Genomic DNA, 18,533 nt, shown 5'->3' with positions numbered 1-18,533 from the left:
GTGTTCTGATAAACTGATCTTTACTGTCTACCTACAAAAGGGTCCGAGTCGTATCAGGGTTTGCAATGTGCAAGTTTGAATTTCAAGATGTGAATCTCAAAATGATTGTTATTTATCAAATGTCAACTTGCACATAAGTAATAACCACAGATAACGCCTATCTTGCTAGGGATCCTCTTTTAAGAAATACAGTATGATGTAGTTTGGTTTTGACATAATTTCACTCACTCTTTTTCACCATAGAAACCAAGCAAATATTTGTGGACATTCCATTAGCATTTACAGATAAGTAGAAATGAAAATTATTCTGAACACAGGATATGGAGAGCTGAACAACTAGCTCATCGCTTCCTCTTAACACTGCACTGTCTTAGTGCTTAGGTAAGCCACATAATCAGTGAGGGGCCCTATCATAGAGAAAGAGAGAACTTTGACATTACAGCTTGATAAAGTAACATTTTTAGCATAAAAAAGCATGCATCTGCATTTTTATGTGTTGCTTAACCCTTTATACCTGACACCACTAAAATGGAACGTTGGGGCCACAACTGTAGCAAGGGGGGTTCAACAGGATGAACTTCAGTCCTCTGATTAAACAAGCTCCTCTCTTCAGCTGCCTCTCTTTTCCCAGCCTGTTTGGTTTCTTTAGCTCCTCCTCCCTTAGGGTCTTCCAGGTCCTTCCAAGTAGACAATGTCACCTTCCAGTTCCTCTCCCTTGGCTCTGCCTTCCCTCCATATGCCAGTTTTTCCCTTGCTTCTTCTTCTCAGCACACCTCTGCTGCCCCTAATCTCCAGGCTAACACTCCCTCAAACCATGCCACTTCCCACTCACTCTTACCTCCCTCACTTTCTCTAATCTGACACCTCCACCACCTTCCCTTTGATTCTCCATAATTTCACCCAGTCTTCTTCCCTTCCTCTTGCTGCATTCAAACCCTCCCATGCCAAATGGCTGCTGTCCTATCCTGTCCAGCTGCCCTTTGCTTTCTCATCAATTGGATGCTCAGGTGGACTAGAGTATCAAACTTTATCTGTTAGTCCAGGGGTGGGCAAACTACGGCCAGTGGGCCGAATCCGGCCCACCAGCCATTTTAATCCGGCCCTCAAGCTCCTGCTGGGGAGCGGAGTCTGGGGCTTGACCCGCTCCGGCGCTCCAGCCAGGGAGCAGGGTCGGGGGCCGCTCCATGCGGCTCCTGGAAGCAGCGGCATGGCCCCCCTCTGGTTTCTATGTGTAGGGGCAGCCAGGGGACTCTGCTGTGAATGCTGTCCCGCCCCAAGCACCACCTCCGGAGCTCCCTTTGGCCGGGAACCGCAGCCAATGGGAGCTCCAAGGGCGGTGCCTGCAGACGGGGCAATGTGCAGAGCCACCTGGCCGCGCCTTCGCATAGAAGCCACAGAAGGGACATGCCGCTATTTCCTAGAGTCGCTTGAGGTAGCGCTGCCTGGAGCCTGCACCCCGGAGACTCCCCCCATGTCCCAACCCCCTGCCCCAGCCCTGATCCCCCTCCCGCCCTCCGAACACTTGATCCCAGCCCGGAGCACCCTCCTGCACCCCAAACTCCTCATCCCCAGCCCCACCCCCCAGCTCACCCCCCCCAGCTGTAGCCTTCACCCCCCCCATGCCTCAACCCCAGCCCTGATCCCCCTCCCACCCTCCAAACCTCTCAGTCCCAACCCGGAGCACCCTCCTACACCCCAAACTCCTCATCTGCAGCCCCACCCCAGAGCTTGCACCCCCAGCTGGAGCCCTCACCTCCCCCTGCACTGCACTCCCCCACCCCAGCCCGGACCGGCCCCCTCCTGCATCCTGAACAAATTTCTGGCCCCACCCTGAGCCCGCACCCTAACCCCCATTTTGTGAGCATTCGTGGTCTGCCATACAATTTCTATTCCCAGATGTGGCCCTTTGGCCAAAAAGTTTGCCCACCCCTGTATTAGTCCAAGAACAAAAAGGCTGAGAGTAATTTGTACTTTGGGACCTGGTAGAAACGTTTTCCTCACCATACCAAGTCACAATTCAGGTCCCCACTCACCAGACAAGCAGGGACTAAAGCTGTTTACAGTGGCTACAGATCACTGCTCTGTCAGGTCAAATATCAAATGATCTAGGCAGCCTCTTCAAATGAAAATAAATGAAAGAAGCTTCTCGGTGATTTATAGAAGCAATTAAACATCCAAAATTCTACCAAAATGTCATCTGGTTTCCTACTCCTGAAAGAGGAAGAAGGAAATGTACCCAGTGTAAGTATGGGGGAAGAAGAGCTGAGACATATGCAGGGGCAGAGCTCTGCAGGAGAGGGCAAGGAGGAATACAACCTTTTGTGAAACATAAAATTGTCAATCTTAATGTATCAGAAGATTCTAGGAGCATCTGACATCAGCAGTTTCAATCCCAGCCACTTTCAACCATTTATATCTGGCATAAAGCCAAGTTATGAGCAAGTATCTGCTCACTAGGAGTGAAATTGAGAGGGCCAACACAAAACCTATGCACCATTTATATCCCACTTAAAATCCCATTTAATTCACAGGGGTGAATTTCACCTTAGGCTATCTATTTAGATTTCAGTAGCATCTGCACCATGCTAGGCACTTTCCAAACACAGATGAAGACACAGTCTCTGTCTTGAATAGCATACAGTCTAGAAAAGGCAAAGACACATAAAGGGTGAGAGAAGGGGATAAGTAACATACAAGTAAAGGACTACATTTTAGTTTTGTTATAAGCCCTAAGGCCTTGTCTACACTACCGCTTAAGTCAATATAAGTTACATTGCTCAGGGGTGTAAAAAACCACCTCCCTGCATGACATAACTTACATGAAGTTAACACAGTAGCTACACTGCACGATGTCAGCAGGAGACGCTCTCCTGTCGACATAGGTTCCACCTCTTGTTGAGGTGGATTAATGACATCAATGGGAGAGCGCTCTCCATCGACATATTGCGTCTTCACCAGACCCGCTAAATCAACACCTTGCATCGATCGCAGCGGCGCTGATTTAGCATGGTAGGGAAGACAAGCCCTAAGTAAAGAGCAATGCATAATTGCACTGCCCCAGGAGCAGACCAGGGTTCAGTTCGTGACTCAGAGGGGAGGTATTCTGTGCCAATGCTATATCCTGTGTCTACACTGGCTCAGCTATATTGACTTGCATGTTTGGGGGGGCAGGTGGGGGATTCAAGGCTCCACCTATCCCTGCCCAGCCAAACCTGTTTTCCAGAACAGTGACCATGCTGAAGCTACTCATCTCACCTCTCTGTGACCCAGGACACGTAGCTGCACAGGACAGTAAGGGGGTACCCTATTCCCTAGACATTGCTGATGCGAGCACTGATTTGCCTTGGAATGCTGAGCTCACTGGATATCACATTTGTAGGGGAAATGGCAATAGTGAGATGGCTTCCTATTGAGACTTAGTGCTTAGAGACATTTGTGAAAAATTTCTTATTGGTGAGCTCAGAAGTATTGTTTCACATTGTGAAAATTAAAGCGGTAGTTATGCTTACTCATCTGTAGAGTTCAAGGCTGTTCTTGTTATTTGCTCATCTAAACATACTTACGGATAAACTAATAATTTCATTTTTTGATTAAAATTAACTTCAGTGGGCTTTGAATTAGGCCCTAGTTGAAGACAAAGGGATTCTTTGCAATTACTTAAATGGGCTTTGGATAGGGTGACCAGATTTTATAGGGACAGTCCCAATTTTTGGGTCTTTTTTTTATATAGGCTCCTATTACCCCCCATCCCCGTCCCGATTTTTCACATTTGCTGTCTGGTCACCCTAGCTTTGGATCAGTCATGAGGGAGGGGAACATCTGTAGAGAATACATGAGATGTGGTGGCAGATTCATTTTTATAAGGATCTATCAGTCACATACAGTAAAAGGAAGACTGCACTACAACTTCAGGTTTTGCATTCTGGTAACCAGAATCCGTTCCACATTTAGAGCAAACTTTTTTTGAGGTCTATGGGCACGTATATCCATTTATTTAATAATATTGGACACAACACAAAATGGAAAACCAATGTTAAAACTTGTTTCCCATAAAAAAAAAAATCCGTCAGTGTGTAGGAAATTAATCTTGTGTCCTAACAAAGAGCTAAAACTTTCTACAGAGCTAAGGTACCATGGGTATGGAATGAATGCTATGAAATATTGTATGAATATCCTCTCCATGAAAGAAAACTTTGTGATAAATTTTATTTACCCTGATTCCTGTAATTACTTTTTACTACCAGATAACTTCTGCCAGGAGGTTTGATTATCATGGAAAACAATAACAGGTAAAAGGAATAGCAGTGAAAAGTGTCTATCCCCAGTCTAAAAGGTGAGGAAGTAAGAATGACAATTCAGTGGAAGACACGGATAATCCAGTTTACAAAGTTACCGCTGAATCCAAAAATTTGGATTACTTGCAACGGAGGTCCACTCTGTAGTGTGGAAGTATAACATTGTATAAGGGGACATGCTGGATACATTGTATATGAGAGGGCATGCCAAAACATGTTACAAAGTATCTGAGGGAGCACACGTAGGGACAGTTAGCTTTTGAATGGAGAAGCAATTAAGATAGAGCCAGCACGTCTAAGAAGCAGGCATCAGAATGAAAGGTGTGAAGGGCAATTAGTTAACTGGAAGCTGTTAAAGGAGATTGTTAAGGGTGGCAGGTAATTGAAGATACGTGACTGGTCTCAGGGATCTCGAAGGGTGGTGACTAAAATCTTTTTCTTCTTTTGTCTGTAACTTCTCTGTAACTTGTTCTCCAAAAAACTGTATAAATTAAAAGACACAAGCCCCACTAGGGGGGCTCACTTCTAAATGTATTAGCAGAGCAGCTTTGCTAATAAAACAGAGTGGTCTGATAAATTGTGAGTCTGAGTCAAACTTTGACAGTAGTCAAAGGCTTTTTATGACAGTATTCCCAAAATTGTTACTGACTCTAGATTTACATTAATCTTGGGCAACCTGCCTGAATCTGTGATGGACTATGGACTTGGGTTGCTAATAAGGGGTGACACTGAATCAAAGATAGAAGCCAATCCTTTGATTATAATTGTACATGAATTTATGACAGAAACTGAATAATATGAAGAACAGATAAATGGGTCTTTCCTTTGGTATCCATTAGCCATAATTCTTGTTTCACTGAGGGGAAGGTGTAATTGAATTTTTTTCCTCAGTATCTTTAAATATATATGACGGTCAATTGTAGTATAATTAGGCAGGTCAAAAAAAGAATTTGAAGAGCAACTAGCCAAAGACTCAAAAACTAACAGCAAATTTTTTTAAGTACATCAGAAGCAGGAAGCTTGCCAAACAGTCAGTGGGGCCACTGGACAACCGAGGTGCTAAAGGAGCACTCAAGGAAGGCAAGGTCATTGCAGAGAAGATAAATGAATTCTTTGCATTGGTCTTCACTACAGAAGACATGAGGGAGATTCCTACACCTGAGCCATTGTTTTTTGGAAACAAATCTGAGGAATTGTCCCAGATTGAGGTGTCAATAGAGCCACAATTCAAGAAGGATGCTGATAGATTGGAGAGGGATCAGAGAAGAGCCATGAGACTGTTTAAAGGATTAGAAAACATGCCTTATAATCATAGACTCAAAGAGTTCAATGTACCTGGCTTGGCAAAAAGAAGGTTAAGGGGTGACTTGATCACTATCTATAATACTGACATGGGGTATTTAAATATTTAATCATGGGCTCTCCAATCTAACAGAGGAAGGTATAACACGATCCAATGGTTGGAAGTGGAAGCTAGACAAATTCAGACTGGAAATAGGGTGTACATTTTTGACAGTGAGGATAATTAACCATTGGTGGAGTCTCCATCACTGACCATTTTAAAATCAAGATTGGATTCTTTGCTAAAAGATATGCTCTCAGAATTATTTTGTGGATGTTCTATGGCTGTGTTATACAGGAAGTCATGCTAGATGATCACAATGGTCCCTTCTGGCCTTGGAATTTATGACTCCCTCAAAAGTACAGATCATCATAATATCCTATCCATGATGTAGTTAGGGTGACAGATAATATTCCCTGCATATTATGGAGTTTCCAGATTTTATTATAGTATTGGATAAACATTTAGGCTTGCATAATTCATTCTCCAAGTAATAGGTCTTCCATTATTATCCATCTGCCTTTGATTCCATTAGAATGATAGGTATTGTTGGTGAGAAGAGTTCCTTCAATGGAGAAATGCAACCTTCATACTATGTCTTTTTATGGAAGTATTAAAATCTTTTTTCCTTTGTGGGATGGGTGAATCAAATTGCTTCAGTGGCTTTTAGAAAGTACTTCTATTCTACTCTTGGTTCTAGGCACATAATATACATAAAAAATAAAAAAGAGTCCTACAAAAAGTGGAAACTAGGTCATATTACCATTGAATATAAACAACTAACACAAGTATGTAGGGACAAAATTAGAAAGGCCAAGGCACAAAATGAGATCAAACTAGCTAGAGACAAAAAGGGTAACAAGAAAACATTCTACAAATACATTAGAAGCAAGAGGAAGACCAAGGACAGGGTAGGCCCATTACTCAAAGAGGAGGGAAAAATAACAGAAAATGTGGAATTGGCAGAGGAGCTTAATGACTTCTTTGTTTTGGTTTTCACCAAGAAGGTTGGTGGTGATTGGATGTCTAACATAGTGAATACCAGTGAAAATGAGGTAGGATCAGAAGAGGTTAAAATAGGGAGAGAACAAGTTAAAAATTACTTAGACAAGTTAGATGTCTTCAAGTCACAAGGGCCTGATGAAATGCATCCCAGAATACTCAAGGTGCTGACTGAGGAGCTATCTGAGCCATTAGTGATTGTCTTTGAAAAGTCATGGAAGACTGGAGAGATTCCAGAAGACTGGAAAAGGGCAAATATAGTGCCCATCTATAAAAAGGGAAATAAAGACAACCTGGGGAATTACAGCCCAGTCAGCTTAACTTCTGTACCCGGAAAGATAATGGAGAAAAAAATTAAGCAATCAATTTGCAAATATCTAGAAGACGATAATGTGATAACTCAGCATGGATTTGTCAAAAACAAATCATGTCAAACCAACCTGACAGCTTTCTTTGACAGGGTAACAAGCCTTGTGGATGGGGGGGAAGCGGTAGACGTAGCATATCTTGACTTTAGTAAAGCTTTTGATACTGTCTCGCATGACCTTTTCATACACAAACTACGGAAATACAACCTAGATGGACCTACTATAAGGTGGGTGCAAAACTAGTTGGAAAACTGTTCCCAGAGAGTAGTTATCAGTGGTTCATAGTCATGTTGGAAGGACATAACAAGTAAGGTCCCACAGGGGGATCAGTTCTGGGCCCAGGTCCGTTCAATATCTTCATCAATGGTTTAGATAATGGCATAGAGACTACACTTATAAAGTTTGCAGATGATACCAAGCTGGGAGGGGTTGCAAATGCTTTGGAGGATAGGATTAAAATTCAAAATGATCTGGACAAACTGGAGAAATGGTCTGAAGTAAATAGGATGAAATTCAATAAGGACAAATGCAAAGCACTCCACTTAGGAAGGAACAATCAGTTGCACACATACAAAATGGGAAATGACTGCCTAAGAAGAAGTACTACGGAAAGGGATGTGGGGGTCATAGTGGATCACAAGCTAAATATGAGTCAACAGTGTAATGATGTTGCAAAAAAAGCGAACATCATTCTGGGATGTATTAGCAGGAGTGTTGTAAGCAAGACACAAGAAGTAATTCTTCCACTCTTCTCTGCACTGATTAGGCCTCAACTGGAGTACTGTGTCCAGTTCTGGGTGCTGCATTTCAGGAAGGATGTGGACAAATTGGAGAGAATCCAGAGAAGAGCGACAAAAATGATTAGAAGTCTAGAAAACATGACCTATGAGCGAAGATTGAAAAAACTGGGTTTGTTTAGTTTAGAAAAGAAAAGACTGAGAGGGGAACATGATAACAGTTCTCAAGAACATAAAAGGTTGTTACAAGGAGGAGCAAGGAAAACTGTTCCTTTTAACCTCTGAGGATAGGACAAGCAGCAATGGGCTTAAATTGCAGCAAGGGAGGTTTGGGTTGGACATTAGGAAAAACTTCCTAACTGTCAGGGTGGTTAAGCACTGGAATAAATTGCCTAGGGAGGTTGTGGATGATTTTTAAGAGCAGGTTAGACAAACACCTGTCAGGGATGGTCTACATAATACTTAGTCCTGCCATGAGTGCAGGGGACTGGACTAGATGACCTCTTGAGGTCCCTTCCAGACCTATGATTCTACAAATTGCCTGTTCTTCAAGAGGTTAATATATCTCAGTACACGTGTCTGATGGCACAGTACACAGTAATGGTCATTTCAATGATATTTTCACTTGTGTTTCATGTTTGGATGTCTGTTTAATTAACTGATTTTGTGAAGTGAGACAGGGTTGTTGTTTTTATTATTACATAATTATTATTTTATTGGTCAAACCAGCAAGAAAAAAATCACTTAAATAAAAAAAGAGAACTCTGGACCACATATATGACTCACTATAAGGTTCCTACTTCAGTGTGTTCTCTTCTTTTTGATGTTAAGATATTTGTGCCTTGGAAATAAAGAAACAAACATCAATAACTACTGAAAGATAAAGTGAGAATAAAGGAGACATTCCTTTGCTTTGATGGTTTGTATACAAAATTAATCAGAATTTTGTATTTTATTTCTAGGAAGAACCATGTTACCTAGTATGATGACGTTGATGTAGACTATTTCTAGGTACATCCGTTGTTTGTGTGTGTGTGTGTGTATAAATACGAACGGAAGGCACTTTAACTAGACATAGTGGCTTTCACCTCAAGAGTCTTCTGTGGATTAGACAGTTGACTGTAACTGCTACTAGAAAAGAAAACTAGCTCTGAATATGAGGTAGTGCTTTAACCGTTGGTTAGAATTCAGTGCGTACCTCAAAACTCATACAAGGAAATCTCTTTCCATTTAGCACATTTCAAAGAATTATTTTGAATCTACATGGATATTATAAGTAGAGTGCCTAGCTCCTTTGTTTCTGAGTCACTGAATGAAACTTTACTTGCATCTTGAAACAGCATCTACAATAGGAGATGTGGCAATAGTGCCGAATCCAAAACCCATGGAATCCAGTGGGACTACTCCCACTGATTTCCATAGTAAATGGGAATTGAGAGTGCTCATCCCTTTAGCAAGGGAGTCAGCATCTCCATACTGAAGTTAAGTGTGTTAGCACTGAGATAAAATAATTACATTGACAGAGATGCGCTCTACAATGATAACAATCATTTATTTCTGTTTTTAAAGAAATCAAGCCAAATGTTTCACCACCAAAAGTTTATCTAAAATCAAAACATTAAAACAGGGATAAAAGCTTACAAGAAAACAAACACCTTAATTCTCTTACATTATTCTAAACAAATAAGGGTTATAAGAAAGAACAGAATTCTAGACTATTAGACTGAAAGGAAGTACTCAGTAGGTAGTAGCTCGATACAGTACTTTGGAATACACATACTGGTCCAGATCTTCAGCTGGAATAAATCAACATGGCTCCATTGAAATCAATCACAAATTTACACCAGCTAAGGATCTGGCCCATGATTTTAAAAGACATAGCACCAGGTCCTGGGCCCTGTTCCAGTTGCTTAGTCTGCTCTGACAGCACAAAGCAGCCATAAAACTGACTCACATCCAGTCCCCTGACTATTCCCATCAAGTGGTGTAGTGATTCCTACACTACCCTTTTCCAGTCTCTGGGAGAAAGGGGGCATGGCAGGGACATCCCTATGGCTGGAACACCATTGGAGCCATAAGTAGCTCTTAGAACAGGGACCAGACCATGACCAGCTCCAGGATCAAGGGAGTGTGGTTTAAAGCCACCTTTGTGTCCCACCCACTCTGGTCTTGCACTGAGTCCCTCTTAGCCAGACTGGAGGATCTAGGGCATAGCATTTATATTTTGGCTTTGTAATGGACCCTTGACTCCCCAACACTAACAGAAACCCCAGATTCTGGTTAATAAAGAAAATTCTTCCCACTTCTTGAGGTGCTGTGTTTTATTTAGGTTCTTAAAAGAGCAAACAAAACCAAAGAAAAAACATAAGGCCACATAAACTTCTTCTGTCCTGGTTCCCACTACTACTTTGAGAGTCTCTAACAGTAGCAAATTATGCACAAAGAAACAGAGTCTCAGGGCAAAATGGACTTACCCCACACAGCTCTGTCTGGGCTAGAGGCCATGCTATGAGCTCCAGGGCTGATACCAGGCAATACCCCAGCAATGACAGCAGGTTATACAGTTCCTAGCAGGGGATGAAAAATATGGGGAAAAGTAGGGAAATTCACAGCATTTGTCACAAACCTCTCACCTGCTCAGTTTTCATACAAACAGGGCACTTTGCAACAAACTATAGAGCTGGTCAAAAAAATAGAGACAGAAGGGAGGGGGAAGAGGCATTAAAAAAAAATTGTTGAAATTTCCAGATTTTCAAAAAGTTTCTAACCACCTGCAATACATCCTAACTGTCTGGAACTTCTTTTTAAACAAATCCAGTTGTTTAACCCAAGGATCTCAAATTCAAATCACCACGAGGGCCACATGAGGACTAGTACATTGGCCTGAGGGCCACATCACTGAAACCTTTGCATACAACGATACAAAAATATAGTCAAAAATGAGAAAAATGAAGAGTAATATAGTATGCTATTAAAAGTCAATGTATTAACTTTTTAAAAACTGTAATGTGAAGGGGGGGTTTAATAAAATATAAACACTCAGTAATGCACCTACCTCAAATGACAAAACTCGCATTTACTTTTAGAATTACTCCAGTTAAAGCCCCCCCTGCTCCCAGCCCCGCCCCCACTGCACCCCTTCCATGAGGCCCCACCCCTACCCTGCCTCTTTCCACCCCTTCCCCCTCCCCATGCCAATCCCTTCCCCAAAGTCCCCACCCCAACTCTGCCCCTTCTCTGCCCCTATTCCAACCCCTTCCCCAAATCCCCACTCCGGCCCCGCCTCTTCTCCGCCTCCTCCCCTGAGCGTGCCCTGTCCCCGCTCCTTCCGCCTCCCTCCTGGAAAGTCCTAAGTGCTGGGAGTTAGGCGGAGGAGCGGGGACGCGGCGCACTCGGGGAGGTGGGGTGGGGCGGTGAGGGGAGCTTAGCTGCCAGTGGAGTTGGTGCCTATGGCGGGCCGCAGGCCACGTGTTTGAGACCCCTGGTTTAACCCTTTCATAGTAGAAGCAGGGGTAGCAAGATTTCTGTTCCTAAGGCCAACACAAAGTGAATTCTAATGTGAAGAAATATTTCAACAAGAACTCTAAGATCACTGTGGGTGAAATTATAACAAATTTGGATGGAATATAAACATCAGATTTTGGCCTGTAAAAATGTTATTTTTAAAAAGAAATAATCTAGAAAATCTTGTGTCAAATTTAAAGACTCTCATTGACTACCTTTGGACCAGCACTTTATTGTGAAAGTGAAAAATGCATACTGTGTGCACATTTTTGTTAGAAAACTGAATGGATGGATGTCCTTTTTGTCAAAGCAAAGGATTACAGCTTGGTATTCTAAATAAAAGGAAATAAGCTGGTGAAAATATTATCCAGGAGATATGTTTTAGCTATTATGTTAATTAAGATATATAGTTATGAAATAATCCTGTGTTTAGAGCTAATGACTAGGAACTTTTTAACAGAAAGAGATACAAATGTTAATTTAAGTACACTAGCTATTTGATGAAAAAGGGCCAGAATTTCAAACTTAGGTATGGTATCGGGAGTCTCATTTGCACGTGCAATTAAAGGGAATGTGTGTACAAACTGGCTAACTGTGCATTTAAATGTGCCTAATTATGTATTTGATTCTGCATTTACCTGATCTGTACTCAAAAACATGATAACAGTGCTCCCAAGTGCATGCCTAACTAATGCAAATGTGCTCACAACTGCATGCCTAACTAATCTGAAAATTTTAGGGAAAATGTTTCTGAGCTCTAAATTAAAAGTCTAATTTAGACACAAGTAACCATTGACAAGTCAACAATTAAGATATTCATCTAGGTAAATTATATACCTGAAGTGGGTTAATATTCAGAAGGAACGTGAAATTTGATTAGTGAAAGGTAAATTTTCAGCCACAATCATTTATAAATCCCCTTTTTGTCACCACTTGGAGCTCTATTCACTCTATTCCACTAGCTTCTTGTTAATGGAAACTCTCTGTGCTCTTGATGGTAGAAAGTCTGCCTATAAGGGATTCACAGTCAGGCTGAGGTTACTGAGGGGGTCTGGAGAAAGTCAGCACAGCAACCAAAGCAATTATTTCTGGCTGGGTAGGGGGAATTTAATTGTCAAGCCAGCCTGGGGGAGGGCAAATTCAGCACATCCCTGAGAAGCCTTTGCCAATGGTGCTCTTATGGAGCAATAGCTGAAAGTTAAATCTGTTTTACTACAACAACACCCCAAAGGGGGCCTGATGTTACAGACCTGGCAGCCCTCTTTGCAGCAGTGGCTCCCTGGGATGGAGCTGCCTCACTACTTCAGAAGGGTGCAAATTTCAACTCTCTCATCCCTGAGCCAGAAGAGGTGAATCAAGCCCTTTAAACTACTATAACCCTATAAATCACAGAACAGGACTATAAACACTGTAAAGCTGCTGTAAAGCCGAAAATAAATCCAGCAGATTCTATTTAAACCTAATGGACACAACGCTGCAACACAAAGGGGAGCATAACATGAGTGATAACTGTTGGAGATGTGGCAGTCAAACAGCAGACCTTACACTTACATTAAGGAAGTAAAACTTCCTGAAATATCCTTTTTCTTACAAATAATACAATCCAATATGTTATTTTCACATAAAGTGAATAACAGAAACAAACTACAAAGATATAACATGTAAATATGTACAAATATACACACATAGTACAAATTGTAGGAAGTAAATTGGTTGTTTCAGTCCAGTCCTTAGAGTATGAGTGTCAGCAGCCCAAAAACCATCATCACAATTGGCACAAGATAGTACCCATGCTCACAGTTTGAGCAGAGAAGCTCAAGATTTAATGGATGAAGAGACTGAACTATCCCCTCCCCTCCAGAGGCGGGACCTCTAGAAGTGGGTTGAAGCCTACTGGCAGGGGCCTTGTGCTACACCTGTTCTGTGGAGACACTGACAACCTCTCTCCCCGTGCTCTCAATATGGCACTTTTCACAAAACCCAAGTCACAAAACACACAAGATTGTTCAAATAACTAATAGAAAACTCAGTTGTAAATAAGAGAAGATTCTCTACGTTGATATGAAGAATTTGAAAATTTAGCAGAATACAACATGTAACTTTAAAGTTTATATGTATTACGTTTTGGTATTGTTTTCATTAAATCAGATACCTCAAGAAATTAACTGTGGCTAACTTACTCTATTAGCCTGGTAAGAGTCAGTCTAAACCTCTTAAGAATCCAGTCCAAAGTGGTTACACTTTTATGCCCTACCTATGAAGATACTTTTTTTTTTTTTTTTACAGTGGCCTTTTGTATGTAAGGCTTCTTACTCAAAATCTATAAAACACCTTCTCTGAGTTTAAGGTATACTTGTTTAAGAGACAGTACAAACAAGAATGTTCAAGGTAATAAGTGCTTTCATGTTACTAGTTCTCATGTTGGAGGGTAGTGGATCAGGCTAAAGGACAGAGAGATAAGAAAAATATTGCTAGTTACTAACGAATGGCAGATAAAAGAACTCTTCTGGGTTCTGATTAAGTGACAGCATTCTACACATTCCTCTGAGTTGAGAAAGTTTGCCTGAGAACAGCAGCTATGTTACATGTGAAGTACCACTAAACAAGCATATCTCTATGTTTTCAAATTCCAGAATGAGAACAGGTTCAAGCCCCTCCCCGCCGCACTTCATTTGAACAGGAACACTCTCTGGTCATGCAAAAATAACTTGCTGTGTTTCAGTCTCCATTAAAAAGTATAAATGTATATGCTGCAAGCACAGAGAAGTTTTGTAGGACTCCATGGCTGTGAGCCAATGTTTACAATCCCCTGGGTGGGAAATGCAGGGTGAAAGGCTCTTGATGGCAGGCTTTAGAAGTCTTTGCTGTTGCCGCCAATGACCTTCTGCCTCCGTTTTCAAAGTAGCTCCCTTGTTAACCCCTTGGCTACTGTGTGTGTAGGAGCCTGCAAAGGAAATACCTTTCCTTTGAATCCAAACTCTCTGTCCATGGGTCAAACTCTGATTTCAGTAGCAGCTGAGGAACGGTGGGCTAATTTGTGCTCCAAATCTAATATCAGAGTCATGGCAATGTGAGGTATTTTCAGCAGTCACTGAGGCTGAATTTAGTTGTGCTCTGTGAGCTAAAAAGTGAAAGTTTCCAGTTTCAGGCAATGGACTTGTCTTACAGGCTCACGGGTTGTGAAACATGAGCGCAGTGAGTCTCCAGGAGAGGAGGAAGCTTCCAATTTAGGCAGAAATGCTTTTTCTCTGACTAGCCAATGAGTAGTGATGGTGTTGGTAGCAGCAATCCCTTCTCCTGGGGTCTCCTCGCTAGAGGAATGACATGCTGAACTACCATCAGCGCATCAAAGAGTTACTAAAAGGGAACACTCAGTATAGAATTGAGATCCAAACCTTCAGAGGTCTTTGCCTCTCTCTGGCCTGAGACCAGAACAGAAACATAGTTCAGGATGTCACCTTCTGCACTCTGTAATCTCTGCGCATCCCCTTTGCACCTACTCTCCAGAGAAAGTCTCTTTTTTAAAAAGTGTTTTTTAATATATTCCTTATCTGAAACAGGAAAATCAGATTGAAATTCATACCTAAGACCTTGTCTAAATGGTCTAATGGACTTCAGCATGAAAGCCAAGAGACTTCTGAATTCTAGTGCCAGTTCTACCACTGATTTACTGTCTGGCCTTTAGCAAATCATTTAAACTCTCTCTTTTCCTCCCCATCTCTAAGACAGTGATAATAAAAGGTGGAGGATTGTCTGTGTTGCCTTCCCCCAAAGGTACGTGCCCAGAAGTAAATCCTCCATGCAAAGATCTCCTTGTTTGCTCCTGTGTCAACCAAAGGGAAGGACGTCTCAGGTCCATTCATGGCATTAGGATCCACGCAAGGAATGAAAAGTCCCCACCAGTGTGGACTGTGAATGGAAATCCTTTGTAAGGGGCATCCTCACAGCAGCTGCAGCCAGGCAGGCCTTGGTACCATGGTTCCACTGGAGCTGCAATAGCGAGGAACAGGTGCAAGGGGAGAGAGATTGAGTACCTGTGGATACAGCCCTTGGATTTGCATAGATCCCAGGAGATCCACTGGCCTGGGGGACTGGTCTCTGTACCATGCACAGGGAGGTGCCAATCCCCAAATGGGATGAAGTGGAGGAATCCCCATGTGGTGATCCTCATGAAGATTTCCTCCCCCTGAACTTCCTTCTGTGAGTGCTTTTGTGGGAAGTGGGAGATCCCCTACTGACCTTCCTCATAGGGGTGCTTTGTGGGTTAATTAGTTATCTTGTCTTTAGAGCGCTTTGAAGATATAAGGCTCTGTGTATTGTGGTTACCCTTAAAAACTTGCTAACTGCTTTAGATAGATAATGATTCCTTAATATTTGCAGTATTCCCTAGATATTCTCTACATAAGTAAGTACAGGAAATACTGCAAATATAGACAGGTTTCAGAGTAACAGCCGTGTTAGTCTGTATTCGCAAAAAGAAAAGGAGTACTTGTGGCATCTGAGGAAGTGAGCTGTAGCTCACGAAAGCTTATGCATGCATCTGAGGAAGTGAGCTGTAGCTCACGAAAGCTTATGCTCTAATAAATTGGTTAATCTCTAAGGTGCCACAAGTACTCCTTTTCTTTTTGCAAATATAGAGGTAACCTCGCCTATTTATCTGGGGCAAAAAAAGGCACATTTTAAAGGGCTAAGTATTATCAAATCATGCTAAAGGATTATTAGACATGCAGACTGATGGCCCTATACTGTATAGGGCCACACCTGTAATTCCCATCATAGGTGCCGTCATTATGAGTTACTGGGGGTACCCGACACCTGCTCTGCCCCAGGCCCCACCCCCACTCCACCCCTTTCCCCGAGCCCTCGCCCTGCCTCTTCCCTGCCCCATTTCTGCCCCTCCCCCGAATGTGCCCCACCCTTGCTCCTCTCCCACCCCCAGTACCTCCTGCATACCGCTAAACAGCGGGTGGGAGGCGCTGGGGGAAGGGGGAGGTGTTGATACTTAAGTACCATTCAACCCTCCCCCCATTCCCCCCCACCAATGATTGCAAGATCAAAAAGTAAACGTTTCACTGAGTCAATAACAAGGCTACTTTTGAAAGGACAGAGTCAGGCCAAATTTAGCCCCAAATTAGGTTCTGTAAAAATCAAACTTTTACAAAATCGAGGTCTGATAGATTTTTTCTCATCAATTTTTATTTTAAATCCCAAAAGGAAAGCGTTTTTAAACAACAAATAAACACTGTTCTGCAGAGTTTGCAATCAAAACACTGCAGCTTTGTGTCAGTGCAGGTGAAAGTGAAACTGACTTGAAATCGAATAGAAATAAAAGTGAAATTGGCTAATCTATTATCATTGTCCAACTGAGAGAATACAAAAAGCAAACGAATAGCATAACTAGTGAAAAAATAAACTAGATTTTTAAATCTTTTCAATTTCAATAATTACTAAAGTGTTATAAGTAACAAAATCAGGGACATTTGGGGTTTCTTTTAAATATAAAATTGTTAGTGTAACAATCTCCCTTGAAAGTGATTATAGTAAAGACTTACAGTATTTCTATAATTCTGGGACATAATCCCTTGGTTGAATACTTCTGAAAACATTTTTTAGCAATCTGTCATTCTTAGCATTAAGTCTGGGAATGGCGACATTCAACAGGTAGTTTAGTACCCAGGAATGCCATGTAAATATAGCTCACATGTGTGGTAAAAATGTAATCTTATTAATAATCAATTATACCTAAAGCAATTATGCAATAGATTGCTTTCAGTTCCTATAATCAGCAATTTGTAACCAATTACTTTTTTTCAAAGTAATTTTGGAAGTCCTGACTATCTGGCCAGCAACAGAGCATAGCCATGGGATATAGAACCTGGCTGGTTATCTAATTAATTTGTTTTCAAGTACTATATTATATATTTCTTGCTGGATAACAGCTATGTAAATCACAAGTATATGATATTTGTGTTTCCCTTCAAAAAAGGAGGAAATTGCATTTGAATGAAAGTATTTTTTAAAATTTTTAAAAAACGATTATACTCCTAATTACAGGCCTGATGCTACACTTCGTTGAAGTCACAGTACTTACTATCATGGGGCCTGATACTGCAAACTCTTACCACCAGTCAATGGGCCTGATTCTCATTTACACTAACGCCCATTTACATCATGCTGGCAGTCTCAAGTGAGTCAAAACAGTGTGCAAATTACATTTATAACCACCTAAGGCCCCACTACACTTCCAGAACAGTGTAGAGCACCTCAGTGAAAATAAGAATCAGGCCTAATGCACCTACATCCTTACTACATGTGGTAGTAAGGATGTGCAGGCCATGCATGGGAAAATCCTATAGTAAATCACAATCTATTCTGCATCCTGGATTTCATAAAAGCCTGTGGGAAGGGCCTGGGGAGAGCTCTGCAGACCTGGAGAGAGATGCATGGCCCCTTTATTAGTGCGCTCTGCACCAATCAGCAGCCCTAGGTCAAAGGCTGGCAGTAAGGGGTATTGCATGTGTTTATATTATAGATGGGGCTGTTAGCTGCCTATTATTAAGGTTGTGTCACACTTCTCATTCTAAGATCCTGCTTTCAGTTGCTTATAACTTTCCCAAACTTTAACCAATTAGGCTGAAATTTTTCTATGCCAGGTGTCTGCCCCAAGTTGATTTTTTATTATTTTTGTTGTGGAAAACTTCAACCAAAGTGGTTCAACCATTTCCAAGAATGATACTAGAGCAAAATACATTTTGCTGATGTTGGAAAATTCTGGTGACCTTTTCTTTGGAAATCTCTATTGCCCCATGCTTTGGAGCAGGGACTTGCAATTTGGATTTTACATCAGTGATATGCCTTTTGCCATCCCGTTAAAATGTGCCAAAATTCAGCTAAGTAACAAGACTTGGAAAAGTTGCAGTTAGCACATACTCAGTAGAGACTTGCTCGAGTTTAACAGCTAAAAGTCTCTGAGGTTCCTTCCTCACTGAGCATGCTCCAGTCAGGGGCTGCAAAGGGCTCAGCGGGACTTTCTGTGCAATTGACACTATGGACTGTGCCAGGTCCAAGCACTGAAAATGAAAGCAGGGAGCCTGTCTCTTCTGTGCTCCCATTGTCTCTTCTTGCTGACTCCTAGGAAGTGTGGAGGACAAAGCTGCCTAATTTGAATACAGAGAAAAGAGTTGTACCTGAGGCTGGAGGACATGGAGAGAGGGGAGACTGGGACTGAGAGATGGCAAGGGAATTGTCAAGGAGACTAGGACTGGGAACCAGTGGGGCAGAGGGA

The 18,533-nt window shown here is 41.9% G+C and overlaps 1 protein-coding gene across 7 annotated transcripts in view; it reads right to left on the bottom strand.

The window, feature by feature from the left end:
* Positions 1–18,533, bottom strand: part of CDK6 (cyclin dependent kinase 6) — a 202,860-nt gene that overhangs the window by 58,597 nt on the left and 125,730 nt on the right. For 4 of the 7 annotated variants that reach the window (XM_073333954.1, XM_073333957.1, XM_073333956.1 and 1 more), the window contains exon 5: positions 10,219–10,311. The exons of the other annotated variants lie outside the window; for them this stretch is intronic. In XM_073333954.1, coding sequence (XP_073190055.1) covers positions 10,219–10,311 — 93 coding nt within the window. The remainder of the gene's footprint in view (positions 1–10,218; positions 10,312–18,533) is intronic. 7 annotated transcript variants of the gene reach the window in all.

Source organism: Lepidochelys kempii, chromosome 2 (genome assembly GCF_965140265.1).
Source record: "Lepidochelys kempii isolate rLepKem1 chromosome 2, rLepKem1.hap2, whole genome shotgun sequence".
Taxonomy (NCBI): Eukaryota; Metazoa; Chordata; order Testudines; family Cheloniidae; genus Lepidochelys; species Lepidochelys kempii.
This window is presented reverse-complemented; position numbering and strand designations above follow the sequence as displayed.